The sequence below is a fragment of the Taudactylus pleione genome, unplaced genomic scaffold (assembly GCF_031769625.1).
Source record: "Taudactylus pleione unplaced genomic scaffold, aTauple2 ptg000615l, whole genome shotgun sequence".
NCBI classification, from domain to species: Eukaryota; Metazoa; Chordata; class Amphibia; order Anura; family Myobatrachidae; genus Taudactylus; species Taudactylus pleione.
This window is the reverse complement of record NW_028285017.1, coordinates 5,195,824-5,213,228: the sequence shown is the minus strand read 5'-3', so window position 1 is coordinate 5,213,228 and position 17,405 is coordinate 5,195,824. Positions and strand designations below refer to the sequence as shown.

Here is a 17,405-nt window from a genome sequence, read left to right as displayed (position 1 = left end):
CCTTTAGCAACATTCGTAAATATGAAAGCAAACAATGCAGTCTAGATTATATTTCAATTGTTATAGATGATGCTAAAATAAATAAGTTATTCACAATCTATTTGTCAAAGTGTAGTAACAGTGTGTTTCTCTGTTTTCAACAACTAATTTCAGAAAATGTTGGTTTTCTTTTGCAATTACCTGGAGCTATTGCAGTAAATTATAGTACCCAGCACAATTTTTCTGTGGAATTACCCTTTATGATCTGTGATTGTTACATTAAAGATTGTCAAAGAATAAAATATCTTATATCAGTTAATGAAATTTACCTGTGAGATATATATTTTTCTTTCTCTAGAACCATTTGTTTTGGCTACAAAATACAAACCCAACATCTGAGCGAGTCAGCGCAGTCATATGGGAGAGGAACGAGTGTAAGAAGGCAGATATGTCTGTATTGGATATTAGTGGGATCATCATAAATCAAGTGAGTTTGCGTTTAAAAAAGCCAAAACAACATTTTAAAAGATATTAATCACTACTGTGCATTGTTTTATGTTTTTTTTCAAGGCAGCTTGTGGCCCAACATGTCTGTTGTAGTGTACAAGTATCTTTTGATATTTTATATTTGGCACTTAATATTTCCACTAATTTAAATGTGTGATACAGCACATCATATCACTGGAATGACCAGCGTAAGGAACAGTGCACACAGTGACCCTTAACATCACAGTTTGTTAAATGCATATTATCATACCGTATACCAGTGGTTCCCAAACTTTTTTGAATCACGGCACCCTAGAGTATCAACATCTTTTCCATGGCACCACTGTGCCAAAAGTTTCTTATTAAGAAATACACCAAAAATGTAATGAAGTAAATTGTTCTTATATGTCTTCCTTAGGTTCAGCTATGTGGTGGTTGACAGGGCTGTGCTGCTTTTTGTCCACATATTATTTGATTGACAGCCATTAGCACTGGTTTTGACTATCACACTGACTAAAAATTATTTTATTTGGTGCCGAACTACCAACCCGAAGCACCTCTGCAAGTGCCCTGAGGCACCCAGCTTGGGAACCACTGCCATATACTGTAATAGTTTCATTTATTAAGAACTACATCAAATGTAAAGTTTTAGCTCCAAAGGCATATACATACATCCAGGGTTTTTTTTTTTTATACAACATAAATTATTTGTCATTCATTCTTGCATCCTGTTACATGGAAAAAAGCTTTTTCTATGCTTTTAATATTTTTTATTTAATAAGTCATTTAACTGCTAGAGATTTGGGGGACATTTTCTCACCAGCAGGTCCAGTGTAGGATTTTTACATGCACCATTTTCCTTAATTCATTCCACTAAGGGCCTGATTTGTACTAAGTGCATTTTTGCAATTAAAGATGCATCTTGGAGCGAAATTATCAAAATAGAAGAGTATCTCCAGCACTATGAAGGATACTTTATATATCAAAACTTCATTGTGTTACTTCCGCTATGCAAAACTAGTCCTTAATTCTCCATAAATGGAAGCCTAGTAATATAGGAGTGTTAAAGGTAGTATCAGCACTTAAGATAAAAGTGGTCAATCACACTCTTACCCAAACATGAAATACTGTATGGGCTGCAATTGGCAAATAAGGGATGACCCAACAAAAAATAGATAACAATAGTCAAATGATTCATTAACAAAATCGTTTTCATGATCGTAGACAACAATGGTTAGAGGAATTATTAAAAATACAAATAATTGAAAAATAATTTAAAACAAACACAGTATCACAAATTCAAAAAAATCAGGCTTACAAAATAAAGGACAAAAGAAAAATAACATTCACACTTAGGGCCGTATTCAATTAGCGGCAAAAACGGCAGTTTTTTTCGCCATTGGCAAAAATGGCATTTGACAAAAAACAGCGATATTTTTGCCAAAAAAACAGGTGAAAACGCAATTGTCGAAAAAAAAATGGGAGATAAGTTTTCTCCAACCCAGACCAGGCGAAAAAAAAATGCAAAATCCCTATTTTGGGCTAAAAATGTGGGGATTTCTTTCAGAACCCTTTGAACACCCCCCTAATAATAAATTACCCCAAAAAAATATTGTAAGTTGCGCACTTTGTCGAAAAACTACCGCGCAATTTTGTGTGAACATTTTTCTTTAAAATGATACAAAGCAATTTTTGTTCAAGGAAATTACTGTTCCACGTCAATTGGAGGTACACTAAAATGGGTGCAAGTATATTTTCGTGTCGTAAAAGCGCATTTTTAAAAACTGTAAAAAAAATCGCATGCTGCGACCGCGTGCGATGTTTAAAACACTTCACACATCCATACTGCCCCCCGAGAAATCAGCCCCAATACATTAAAACCATTTTCAACGTTTTCCTTTTTTTTTTTTAACCCAAAATTGTGCGGTAATTTTTCGCCAAAGTGTGCAATATCTGAATTTTTTTGGGGGGTCATTTATCATTAGGGGGGGTGTCAAAAGGGTTTTCAAAGAAATCCCCAATTTTTTTTGCCAAAAATAGGGATTTTGCTTTTTTTTTTTGGCCTGGTCTGGGATGGATAAAACTTATCTCCAGTTTTTTTTCACCAATTGCGTTTTCGCCGGTTTTTGGCAAAAATGTTGCAGTTTTTTGGCGAAAAACACCCGTTTTCGCCTAGGGCGAAAAAAAAACCTTCAGTTTTCGCCGCTAATTGAATACGGTCCTTAAAATTGCAATGCATTTAATAGCACCTGGCTTCGTCAGGCAGTGTTCAATGAATAATACACACATCCTACAAGCATATTTAGTATTGCATATACTGGATCTTCATTATTTCCACTTACAAGTGAAATATTAACAGTAAAATCTACAGTATATTAGGAAATAAGCGAACGCTAAAAAAATTCAATACGGGAATGGTGCCCTCTAGACCCTTTATATTTAAGTGGTTATTTACATAAGTCACTAAATTGTACTGTACAGTATATACCAATTGGAAAACCATAAAAGTACAGTTTGTTTAGGATACATTGATTCTTAGGAATCTGTAAGCAACAGGATGTTTTCGAGCACTTCGAATATTGCAGATGGCAAGAGATTACAACAGAACCTAAGGTGTGTACACATTTGACAATATGTCGCCCGATCTAGCGGATCAGGCCTACATATCGTCAATCTCGTCAAATGTGTACCTACGAGTGCTAAAGGAGTTATGCATTGTTGTTAAATGGGGCCCTCAGAGAGTTTTTGAAAGAGTAAAGGGTAGGGAAAGACCCAGAATAGGGGAGCAGCATGGGAGAAGTCTTGGAGACAGTGGTTACCAGAAAGGAAGGTAGGTGTATTTAGGAGGCAGATCGCAGAGGGTTAGAGGGAATTGTATCTTATGATTAGGTCAAGAATGTATGAAGAGGAAGAATTGCTGAGGGTTTTGAATGTGACAGTGAGAAGCTTGGATCAAATTCTGGAAGAAATGGTGAGCCAGTGCAGGGAGTGGCATAGCAGTTGTGGGGTTATATTTACTAATGTGCGGGTTTTTAGAAGTGGAGATGTTGCGCATAGTAACCAATTAGATACTAGCTATTATCTTCTAGAATGTGCTAGATAAATGTTAAGTAGAATCTGATTGATTTCTATGGGCAACATCTCCAATTCCAAAATCCCTCACTTTAGTAAATATACCTCGTAGACTGGTGAGAGGGGAAGATCAGTCTTGCTGCAGAATTTAGGGTGTAATGTAGAGGCGAAAAAAGGGTAAGGGGAAGACCAGATAGTAAGGGTTGTGGGAATCAAGGCCGGAGATAACGAAATGAGGATATTCTAGTAATGGTTTAAATGAGTATGAACTCACCCAAAAAAATAAAAGACTGGTAGGCGCTGCCAGCAGTGACTTACAAATGTATAGGAAATTATATAATCTGAATCAGTACATTAAAAACATATATGCCCTTGAATGCTGCTGTTCAGTACAGGGAGTCAGCCATTTAAAAACCAAGAAGATATGCAAAAGCGATATGACCAGTGCAGTTCCAAGTACTTATTAATTAAACAAGAATCACTTAATTGATAGTTGAAATAAAATGATAATTTTATTACACTTGATAAAAGCATTTTAAAGAATCAGTTTCAAGCAGAGCCGGATTTACACTTCATGGGGCCCTAGGCAAGTTACTGGTCTGGGGCCCCCCCGCCCGTCCCTACAAGAAAAAATACATAAAACATTTACATAAACTAAAGATATTCTGCAAGGAATAAAGCATTTTTTTTAAATGTATTTTCATTTGCTGAAAGAACAGGTATTGTGGCGATACAAGTACTACCATAATACTGGTATATTTTTCTGCCATCAGGGTGTTCGTCAGCACGGGGAGCATTATAGAGAAAAAACATAATTTAAAACAGAAGATTGTGCTCACCTGCCATCCTCAGTTTAACTGAAGGTGACGGAGTCCTGATGGTGGACGATCAGAAGGGGCGAGGAGAAACCTGAGAATGGCAGGTAAGCACAATCTTCTGTTTTAAAATATTATTTTTCTCTATCATGCTGCCCGCGCTGGCGCAAACCCTGATGGCTTAAAAATATGGCAGTGACAACAGCATTAAAGAGAAAAAAAATAATTTAAAACAGAAGATTGTGCTTACCTGCCATTTTCAGGTTTCTTCTCACCGCTTCTGATAGTCCACCATCAGGAGTCCGTCACCTTCAGCAGAAAAGGAGGCGGAAGGTATTGCAGAGCCGGCCCTAGGCATAGGCATTATAAGCAAATGCCTAGGGCGACGGCAATGTCTAGGGGGCATTCCGTGGCTCTGACGCTGCTCCCTTCCACCTGCCGCTGCCCCCCACCGCCAGATGTTGCCTCATCCCCTGTCACTGCGCAATTGGAGAAGTCGTGGACCGGACAGAATCCAGTGTTATGTGGAGAGAGAGATGCAACATTACCAATATTGTGCCAGCCGTGAGCAGTGATTGGCTCGCGGACCGGCAGCCAATCAGGAGCAGCCGCTCCTGAATGGCTGCGCTCCTGAATGGCTGAATCAGGAGCAGCCACTCTTGATTGGTTGCCGATCTGCAAGCTGTCATGGCTCGCGGATGGCATTATATCTGAAATGCCGCGGCCGCCGGGGCTGGCTCTCTCTTCAAGTCATGACAGTTACTGGATGACTGCGCGAGCCAGAACTGTCAACTGCAATGTTACAGCTGGGGAAATCATGCAGTCAAACCTCTCGACTAGCCTGCCTGTGACCATGGCGATGAGGACTACTGGTGAGTCAATGAACAGCAAATCTGAAGTCTGGGAGGAATGGGCCTGGAGCTGTTTGTTTTTTGTACCAGTAGAGGAATCGTAATCCCCTAGACTGTCAGGAGGGACCCAATGTATGAAACCAAAGACAGAAATGTTCCCTGTGAGTGTTATTGCTTAATATTTGGGATATACATTTAATTCTGTGATTGTATATTGGACCAGTCCTGCTAGTAGTTTGTAAGTTATGATGTGTAAGTACATATGTCTCTAAAAACTGTACACCATTGCTACCCTATGCAGTCCCCACTTTGCTTCTTTCTTAGTTTGCAGCTTCCAGCTGAAACTGTCTGCCGGTCCACGTCTGCAACCAGCTTGCAGCCGCCACCAATCCCTCTTCATTATATTCATACTCTTGTGCCATCCCCTAGTCCCAGCCTTCCCTGCCCTCTGCCCCCCCAGTCCAGTGTTCCCTGCCATGTGCCCCCTAGTGCAGCCTTCCCTGCCCTGTGCCCCCCCAGTCCAGTGTGCCCCCCCATGTGCCCCCTAGTGCTGCCTTCCCTGCCCTTTACCCCCCCATTCCAGACTTTTTTAACACCCATCCCCACAGCCCAAACATTGAACCTATTTTTTTTAGAAAAATAGCACTGTACATATATGTGTGTGTGTGTGTGTGTATCTGTCGATCTATCTATCTATCTATCTATCTATATATATATATATATATATATATATATATATATATAATCTGTGTCTATCTGATCTGTATATTTATATATATATATATATAGATGTATGTATATCTGAGTGTGTGTATACAGTATGTAAATATATATATGTATATTTGATTATCCTTATATATGCTACATTTTCATATTTTGGATAGTTTATATATCAATGTGTAGTTACTATTGTGATTGTTCAACTTTTATTGTCATGATTAATGTATTCACCTAGGTGCTTCCAGGCTGTTTTGGCGCACAGCATCGCTGATTGGATGGGCGGGCTGGTGCATTCCACTTGTAGGAAGTGGTGGGAGATTGTCATACATGCCATGCTGCTGTGTAGGTTATGGAACGCATGGTGCTGCTGATTGAGTATGCGGACCTGTGCGCTCCATACAGAGGAAGTAGGATTATACAGTAGTTCCAATTTGGGTCATATGTGCTCTCCACGTGGGGGAAGTATCCTGACCCGCTTTGGAACGCAAGCCGCTGATCATCATGTGCAAGTAGCCATGTTAGTTATTTATATATTTAATTATTTTTGTCATAGAACATACGGTAATTGATATACTATATGAAAAAAATACACAATTATAGAAAGCGCTAAAAAATAAATTAAATCTCTTTGTTATTAAAATTGTGATATATATTTATCAATCAATCATGAAACATAATAGATTCTAAAAACAGCTAGTAAAACACTTTAAAAGTCATACCGTAAATCAGTTGGTTGCCGATTTGCGTAATAAGCAATAAGGACCGATGGATTTATAGTCCAAATTTTATATAGAAATACTGATTCCGGAAAGAATAATAAAGCCCACTCCTTGATGGTAAACTGAAGTCCCGTATATAATTATCCAAATAAGGGATAGCAATATTCCGGAATAGAGATTTGACTCTCATATATATTAGATAAAAAAAAAGTTCACTTTACCGGCTCAAATGGTAATATAATAATAAGATTCCATGTGATATAGTTCCAGATAGACTGTTGGAGAAATGATCAGAGTTCCAAATCAAAGCAGCTGGCTGGTTAATAGCATCGGCCAAGTTGGCCAAGTTGTAATAAGCGGAACTATACAGCCAAAGTCTGCCGGCTCCGTATGTACTCACAGCCTCCACCTGTAATGGACTCTCCGCAGTGTCCCGGCTTATTATGCAAATCGGCAACCAGCTGATTTACGGTATCACTTTTAAAGTGTTTTACTAGCTGTTTTTACAATCTATTATGTTTCATGATTGATTGATAAATATATATCACAATTTTAATAACAAAGAGATTTACTTTATTTTTTAGCGCTTTCTATAATTGTGTATTTTTTTCATGTCTGTGTATCTATAGAGTGTTCCCAAACACTTCTTTTGAAAGCTGCTTGATTGGTTGTTTTTTATTGTTATTTAATATTTATTTAATTTGTGCGCCTGATATATACTTGATTTAGTATAAAATATTTTTTGATATACTATATGTATTTTATAGCAATATGTCGTCAGCTACATCCTCCATTATATCCGGGGATATAGTTAGCGGCAGCATGGCCCTCGCTGTCGCTCCGTTGCTGCCGGCATCTGCAAGTGTGTATTGCACTTGCCGATGCCAGCTCCCCTGCTGGGTCCATTTGCTGTTGAGGTCGGGCACACTAGACATCGTCTAGTGTGTACCCAAATTAAGATTGGTAGTGGGATTATCTGTTAGGGGGCACCTGTCAAAATTTTGCCTAGGGCACCACATTGGCTAGGGCCGGCTCTGAGGTAAGGAGTGAAGGAGGGACAAGTAAAAGAAGAAAGGGGGTGGTGAAAGGAGGAACAGGGTAAGAGGAACAGTGATTAGTGAGGGGCACAATGGAAAGGTGGGTGGTGGAGGAAGACAGAATTAGGTGGGGGGACAGATATAAAAAGGAGTAATGGAAGACACAGGCAAATGAGGGAGGAAAACACAGGCCAGACACACACAAATATGATACAGGGATACACTGGGGCGGGATGCACTAACGTCAGAAATGCGGTCAAACCCCCGAAAATGCAGTTGACCGCATTTCTTATATGCAGCATCATTTCTTTGATGCAGTGGGCAACGCCATCTTCAGATGCCCAATGGGTTTCTATTTGCGACTGCCCCACTGGGAGGGATCCAATCGGATACCTCCCAGCACCCCCCCTCCCCCCCACAGCACGTGTCCTTCTGCACATGTGCAGAAGGATGCCAGAGGGACTTCATTTGCAAAGGACCCTACTTATCGAGAGAGCTATCCTTTGCATGCATGCTGGCATTGGTTACGCCGGTATGCATGAAGAAAATGCAAAGAGTGGCGGGATGCATTGTATCCCGAATGCAATGCGTTATGCATCCCATACTTGGAGACATTCACACCTGTGGCTCGGGGGAGCACATGGAGACATACACACTGCTGGTGGGGGGAGGGAGACATGGAGACATACACACTGCTGGTGGGGGGGAGGGGACATGTAGACATACACACTGCTGGTGGGGGGGGTGGAGACATACACACTGCTGGTGGGGGGGAGGGGACATGGAGACATACACACTGCTGGTGGAGAGGAGGGGATATGGAGACATACACACAGGGCCGGATTGAGGGCCACATGGGCCTGGAGCTGAAAATGACCAAGGGCCTTTTATGAGAAGCAGAGGAGGTGTGACCAGTGCTGTGTGGGTGTGGCCAGTGCCATGTGGACGTGTACACCCCTATACTATCAGCCCAAATGTCTACCTAATATGTAAAAGAAAAAAAATGCTTAATTTTGTGAGGTAACTAGAAATACAATTTTACTACTTATGATTTATGGCTGACCGTGTGGAGAGCAGATGGCCAGTCAACATCATTTTTATGTGGAGGCCTGGAGCTGTAGCTCCATCCGCCCCATTGTTAATCTGGCCCTGCATACACACTGCTGGTGGGGGGAGGGGGACTTGGAGACATACATACTGCTGGTGGGGGGAGGGGGACATGGAGACATACACTGCTGGGAGAAGGGGAGGAGGGAATGGAGACATACACACTGCTGGTGGGAGGGGGACATGGAGACATACACTGCTGGTGGGGGGAGGGGGACATGGAGACATACACACTGCTGGTGGGGGACATGGAGACATATACACTGCTGGGAGAAGGGGAGGAGGGCATGAAGACATGCACACTGCTGGTGGGGGTAGGGGGACATGGAGACATACACACTGCTGGTGGGAGGGGGACATGGAGGCATATACACTGCTGGTGGTGGGAGGAGGGCATGGAGACATACACACTGCTGGTGGGAGGGGGACATGGAGACATATACACTGCTGGGAGAAGGGGGAGGGGGACATGGAGACATACACACTGCTGGTGGGAGGGGGACATGGAGACATACACTGCTGGTGTGGGGAGGGGGACATGGAGACATATACACTGCTGGGGGGAGGGGGAGGGGGACATGGAGACATACACACTGTTGGTGGGAGGGGGACATGGAGACATACACTGCTGGTGTGGGGAGGGGGACATGGAGACATACACACTGCTGGTGGGGGACATGGAGACATATACACTGCTGGGAGAAGGGGAGGAGGGCATGAAGACATGCACACTGCTGGTGGGGGTAGGGGGACATGGAGACATACATACATACTGCTGGTGGGGGGAGGGGGACATGGAGACATACACTGCTGGGAGAAGGGGAGGAGGGAATGGAGACATACACACTGCTGGTGGGAGGGGGACATGGAGACATACACTGCTGGTGGGGGGAGGGGGACATGGAGACATACACACTGCTGGTGGGGGACATGGAGACATATACACTGCTGGGAGAAGGGGAGGAGGGCATGAAGACATGCACACTGCTGGTGGGGGTAGGGGGACATGGAGACATACACAATGCTGGTGGGGGGAGGGGGACATGGAGACATACACAATGCTGGTGGGGGGAGGGGGACATGGAGACATACACACTACTGGTGGGAGGGGGACATGGAGACATACACTGCTGGTGGGGGCAGGGGGACATGGAGACATACACTGCTGGGAGAAGGGGGAGGAGGGCATGGAGACATACACACTGCTGGTGGGAGGAGGACATGGAGACATACACACTGCTGGTGGGGGGAGGGGGACATGGAGATATACCCACTGCTGGGAGAAGGGGGAGGAGGGCATGGAGACATACACACTGCTGGTGGGAGGGGGACATGGAGACATACACTGCTGGGAGAAGGGGGAGGAGGGCATGGAGACATACACACTGCTGGTGGGGGGAGGGGGACATGGAGACATACACTGCTGGGAGAAGGGGGAGGAGGGCATGGAGACATACACACTGCTGGTGGGAGGGGGACATGGAGACATACACACTGCTGGAGGGAGGGGGACATGGAGACATACACACTGCTGGTGGGAGGAGGGCAAGGAGACATACACACTGCTGGTGGGAGGGGGACATGGAGACATACACACTGCTGGTGGGGGGAGAGGGACATGGAGATATACCCACTGCTGGGAGAAGGGGGAGGAGGGCATGGAGACATACACACTGCTGGTGGGAGGGGGACATGGAGACATACACTGCTGGGAGAAGGGGGAGGAGGGCATGGAGACATACACACTGCTGGTGGGGGGAGGGGGACATGGAGACATATACACTGCTGGGAGAAGGGGGAGGAGGGCATGGAGACATACACACTGCTGGTGGGAGGGGGACATGGAGACATACACACTGCTGGTGGGAGGGGGACATGGAGACATACACTGCTGGTGGGAGGAGGGCATGGAGACATACACACTGCTGGTGGGAGGAGGGCATGGAGACATACACACTGCTGGTGGGGGGGCATGGAGACATACACACTGCTGGTGGGAGGGGGACATGGAGACATACACTACTGGTGTGGGGAGGGGGACATGGAGTCATACACACTGCTGGTGGGGGGAGGGCATGGATACATACACACTGCTGGTGGGGGGAGAGGGACATGGAGATATACCCACTGCTGGGAGAAGGGGGAGGAGGGCATGGAGACATACACACTGCTGGTGGGAGGGGGACATGGAGACATACACTGCTGGGAGAAGGGGGAGGAGGGCATGGAGACATACACACTGCTGGTGGGGGGAGGGGGACATGGAGACATATACACTGCTGGGAGAAGGGGGAGGAGGGCATGGAGACATACACACTGCTGGTGGGAGGGGGACATGGAGACATACACACTGCTGGTGGGAGGGGGACATGGAGACATACACTGCTGGTGGGAGGAGGGCATGGAGACATACACACTGCTGGTGGGAGGAGGGCATGGAGACATACACACTGCTGGTGGGGGGGCATGGAGACATACACACTGCTGGTGGGAGGGGGACATGGAGACATACACTACTGGTGTGGGGAGGGGGACATGGAGTCATACACACTGCTGGTGGGGGGAGGGCATGGATACATACACACTGCTGGAGGGGGTAGGGGGACATGGAGACATAGACACTGCTGTGGGGGGAGGGGGACATGGAGACATAGACACTGCTGTGGGGGGAGGGGGGACATGGAGACATACACTGCTGGTGTGGGGAGGGGGACATGGAGACATATACACTGTTGGGAGAAGGGGGAGGAGGGCATGGAGACATACACACTGCTGGTGGGAGGGGGACATGGAGACATACACACTGCTGGTGGGAGGAGGGCATGGAGACATACACACTGCTGGTGGGAGGGGGACATGGAGATATACCCACTGCTGGGAGAAGGGGGAGGAGGGCATGGAGACATACACACTGCTGGTGGGAGGGGGACATGGAGACATACACTGCTGGGAGAAGGGGGAGGAGGGTATGGAGACATACACACTGCTGGTGGGGGGTGGGGGACATGGAGACATACACACTGCTGGTGGAAGGACATGGAGACATACACACTGCTGGTGGGAGGGGGACATGAAGACATACACACTGCTGGTGGGAGGAGGGGGACATGGAGATATACACACTGCTGGGAGAAGGGGGAGGAGGGCATGGAGACATACACACTGCTGGTGGGAGGGGGACATGGAGACATACACTGCTGGGAGAAGGGGGAGGAGGGCATGGAGACATACACACTGCTGGTGGGGGATGGGGGACATGGAGACATACACACTGCTTGTGGAAGGACATGGAGACATACACACTGCTGGTGGGAGGGGGACATGGAGACATACACACTGCTGGTGGGAGGAGGGGGACATGGAGATATACACACTGCTGGGAGAAGGGGCAGGAGGGCATGGAGACATACACACTGCTGGTGGGGGGACATGGAGACATACACACTGCTGGTGGGGGGAGGGGGACATGGAGACATATGCACTGCTGGGAGAAGGGGGAGGAGGGCATGGAGACATACACACTGCTGGTGGGGGGACATGGAGACATACACACTGTTGGTGGGGGGAGGGGGACATGGAGACATACACACTACTGGTGTGGGGAGGGGGACATGGAGACATACACACTGCTGGTGGGGGGGCATGGAGACATACACACTGCTAGTGGGAGGGGGACATGGAGACATAGACTGCTGTGGGGGGAGGGCATGGAGACATACACACTGCTGGAGGGGGTAGGGGGACATGGAGATATAGACACTGCTGTGGGGGGAGGGAGACATACACATATATGACTGGGGGAGGGGGACAGGCATATAATGTGAAAGAGAGCCAGGCAGGGGCAGAGGTGCTGAGACAGAAAGGACAGAGGGGAGAAGGAGCAAAGCACAATACAATTACACTTATAGTACTTTAGTGTGTGTGGCCAGTTGTAGGTCTTCAATGGAGGGGTCCCGTCATTTTCCACTATCCCTCCATGCTGGGGGCGGGGCTAAAGTTGATGGGCACAATGCATCACTGTGCCCGTCCCCAACTCTCCATCAGCACTGACTGCTCCGCCCACACCCACCCCCTTCTTGAAAGCAGCAATGTCAGCCAGCTTGCTGAAGGGGGTAATTCCCTCCCAAACACCCATCCGCCCAGTTTCGGTACAGCATCCCTGCTCTGCCTGCAGGCGGGCAGAAACAATCATTGTTAATTTAAAAAAAAAAAAAAAAAATGTTTCTACATATTTTACTGGCAGAGAGAGGTGGGCCCCCTAGGGCCCACTGGGCGCCTATACTGCCTTGTGGTACATCCGGCCCTGGTTTCAAGTGTAATAAATATATTGTTTTTATTTCAACTCTCACACAAGTGATTTTTGATGAAAAGACCCATAGTTATCCTAGACCTTGAACCCCCACCTTCTGCTAGTTGTGTACATGTCATACTTGCCTACCCTCCCGATTTGGTCGGAAGCCTCCCGAAAATCGGGTGCCGCTCCCGATCTCCCGGGAAGGCAGGCAATCCTCCCAGCTGCCGCTCACCCCTTCTATCCCCCCCGCAATTACCGCAGCGGGGGGGGAGGGGGGCGGTGATGCGATTCATGTCATTTTGGCCCCACCACCTGCTTCAGAATACCTATATTATCGGCATTGTATAGCGCGGACGGGGCCACACTGACGCAATCATGTGGCCCCGCCATGCCCACAAGTGCCCGTCACTCACCCGGCCACTCCCCCCTCGTCCCGAGCCACGCCCGCCGTCCTCCCGATCTGGCTGCTCCCTCCCGGAAGGAGCAGCCACAAAGTCGGCAGGTATGGTATATGTATTCATGTGTGATGGGGTTAATACTGTTAAAACTATTTTTGGTTAAAGTTTTTTCATTAAGAGAACTGTAGTATCTACAGGACATAGAGGCTACTAGAAATCTGACAGTTGAATAATTGTATCATTAGTGGATTGCTTTCAGCCCACAAAATGGCTGCCTGTGTAGGTGATGGGTGCACTTTAACAAATGCTGGGCATTGGGTTGTAGGGGCATCTGTTTGTGTGATATCTTTATCATTTTCATTGTGATAGTGACCTTCAAAGAGTCATTCCTGACATTCTACCTAGATAATTGAAGCACAGAGCAGCGTGTAGGGAAAAAGGTTAAAGCAGTAATTATCACGTTAATGAAATGTATGGCTTCCCAAATCCCCGGACTTATCTTTCTTCTTCATGTTGATGCCATTAGGATTTGTTTTAATTAATTTACCCATCATGTTTAGCAGCTGTTCTGTATAATATCTGTATTTATGTAGCAGCAACGGAAATGGCAGATCAACACCAAAATGCATAATTACAAAGCGTCCTCTGTACAATATACTATGGAGTATGGAAGCTATAAATTATAACTATTCTATTCAAAACTGTCTCAGTCAGCTAAAATTATGCATTTAATGTCTTTGTTCTTTGTTTCCTCATATAATTCTGGTACATTTTCTGAGACTAGTGCTGAGAGAGAGCCCAGACAGACAGTGGATCTTATACCACTGGTAGCAGCAAGCTAAATAAATGATTTAAAAAAAAACTTTAGAGTTGTCTAATGACCAAATCAAACATTTTTTATTGTGTAAGATGACGCTAAGCTTTTTATTTCTGGAGTGATAGCAGGTGGAAATAAATAAGCATATAAAGCACAACATTTGAAAGGAGATTGAAGGCAATAGCAGTGGAATAAAATAGTCCATATATGTAGGATGTGTGCTGCTATGTTGTTTTTATTTAATTGCCATTAGTTAATGAAGACTTTCTTAGTTTTGTACTGACATACCCTGCAGGAACAGTTGTTTTTCATGGTATGCATAACATTTCATATTTTTCATATTTCCAGAGGGTGAATTTCAGAATCATTTAGTTCAAGGTCCCTTTGCAGCCTGAGGGCTATTTCACACCCGCCTGTTTTCACCGGCCACCAAGAAACAAGATACAAGCCGGCCATTTTTTTGCAGGCAATATGTTGCTTTCACATGCAATGGCTTTGAGATGTTTTTAGTGTTCTTTTTTTTATTCTTCATGTGTTGGGCATGCGCAGCAGCTGTACTACAAGCTGTGAAAAGCCGACCGGTGTGTGTGAATGGCTACATGGTGGACTGTGCTTGACTGCCTTGCAGGGACACAGCACGGCAGCCTTCCTGCTCAGTGGATGTTCCCGGCTGTAACACGGCGACCGTGCCATGCCCAGGCCGTCTGAAAGGACCCACTTGTTAGCATGCTTAACTGAATTTTACACCCCGCAAAAAAAAGACCGTTTTTTTTTTTACCAGCAGGTCAAAACCGGCGGGTGTGAAATAGCCCTTAAGCGATGTGCTCCTCTGCACGTTTCGAGATAGTTCAGTATTGTGTACACAAAAAGTAAGCAATGTGTTACTTACGAGACTTGTACTGGACTTTACACTTAATTGAATCTCCACCTTTTATTAATGATTACTTATGAAGCCTGACCACACTTACAACAGGAACAATATTTCATGTCAGAAATATTCTTTGATTAATGTTATGTTAAAATAACATTACATTTTTTTTTATTTATTTTTTTACTTTGTTTAAAGGAATGTAGGAGGAAACCATGTTTTATGTGACTGAATCTTTTCCTCAGCCCCCACTGGTGCCTACACCTAATGCTCAGGGCCGTACCTAGGTTAGTGCGATATGTGCCATGGCACCGCAGGCCAAGGGGTGCTGTTCGAGCCTGTCAATTTTCTGTTTATTATTCTCACTTGTAGCTGCCTCTTCTTTTATCCTCGGGATCTTCTGACCACCCCTATCTCCTCCCTGGCTGACTCCCACTCCATCTGGCCACCTCCCCAAGCACCTTCAGTTACATCGTCTTTTATTTACACACACATTTCAAAATACTGTCATACCCGGGACTCAAACCCATCACCTCTAACATAGCATTCAGACACCTTTTACATGAAGCTATCTGCCCCACAATTTCTGCCAAAAAGTCTAGTTATGACTCTGCTGATGCTTATGCCAACATTACAGCCTGTTGACATTTGAATGTTACTGATGCACAGTAGCAGTTCCATAAAAGAAGACCCAAGTCATGTTTTTTCAATCAGTTATAACTTTGCAGGGGTCACCCAAGAGCTGTCTGTGCGCACCACAGAACGCCATGCATCAAAATGCACACCTAGCCTCGGGAGATGCTCCGTAACCTGAGGTGCGTCTATAGTACTGTGTGCAGAGGTGGAAAGGTCCGTAGAAGTATACTGTTCAGATGAGACTTCATTTAATTATGGGACATTTAACTTGAGACCAGTCTTTCCATGTGGCAGTTTTGTGTATGTGAAGCTTTTCATTACAATGCTTAGAGCACTCCTTGAATTATGCTTCTCTGTCTGTGAAAGATGGAGGCACAAAAAGGGTCCCATTACAAGTTCAGAGCAAGACTTTTTGTATCAAAATGCATTTTACCTGTAATTTTTCCACCTTCTGAACCACGCAGCCTAATACTGTTATACACGCATGTTTGGGGATCGCTACGGGTTACTTCCCTGTTACTGCGAGTATAACTAGCCAGACCGCTACATTACTAAATTAATACGTAGGTGAAATTAAATGACAGAAGGCTAAAATAAATGCAGTAGTAATGTTGCACATAAAAGAAGTAGTTGTCACTGAACAAATGTTTCTTTAAATATTTCTTATATTATAACATATCTATTTTATATACTATGCAGGTGAGCTCCTATGAACATGGTTTAGGGTATCAGATGCTGGGAAATGCGGTCACTCTGGGTTTGTCCATCTTTCCTTTCCTGTTTAACTTGTGCCATCAACGGGACAAGGAACAGATTTTTTCACTGACTGGCAAAGAGTTTCTGGCAGTTTTCTGTGGCGGACCACCAACACCATTCCTGTTGATTCTCTCCTCTATTAATCTGGTGCTTCGCATCTGTCTCACATGGATGTTTTTCTTCCTGATGTGTGTGGCAGAAAGAACCTACAAACAGGTTGGTGTACTATATTATACTATAAATCCGAGTCAGCAGGGCACTATTAATTTTCAATACATTATTAAATTTACTTGTTAACTGTGTTGCAGTGTATGGTACATTTGTCTCTATAATATTAACAAATAATAGTAGCACATTACTCAGCTGAAACCTTTAAGGTGCACATAGAACTGGCCTACAGTAAACATTGTGAATACTATTTTATTTTAAGTAATAAAAAATTATTTAGTGATACATCCTGTGTACCTTAGATAATTGAAGTGATGGGTTGTTAAAGTAACTGAATCCGCTCATACCCCTCCTTTTCATGTAAGGTTTGTTGGCTTAATTGATTTGTAAACAGATTTGTGGAGTTTTACTACTGGGGGCATTTATACAGAGGGCATTACTACAGGGGGCACTACTAATGGGAGTATTGCATAAGGGGCACTGCATACGGGGCACTACCACTGTGGGCACTGACACTACTGGGGGCTCTGCATAAAGTCCCCATTGCGCATACCCCCAGTTTGTCACAATTAATAGGGGCCCCCACATGTTTGTTGCCAAGGGGCCCCCACGGACCTTAATCCGGCCCTGGACTTCATCAACAAAAAAAAACAACCAAAATTCAGTTTTAAGTTGAATATCC

General features: G+C 45.0%; 1 protein-coding gene across 2 annotated transcripts in view; it reads left to right on the top strand.

Annotated features, from left to right (window-relative positions):
* Positions 1-17,405, top strand: part of PHTF1 (putative homeodomain transcription factor 1) — a 137,160-nt gene that overhangs the window by 76,526 nt on the left and 43,229 nt on the right. For both annotated transcript variants that reach the window (XM_088454433.1, XM_088454432.1), the window contains exons 12-13: positions 338-466; positions 16,499-16,771. In XM_088454433.1, coding sequence (XP_088310559.1) covers positions 338-466; positions 16,499-16,771 — 402 coding nt within the window. The remainder of the gene's footprint in view (positions 1-337; positions 467-16,498; positions 16,772-17,405) is intronic.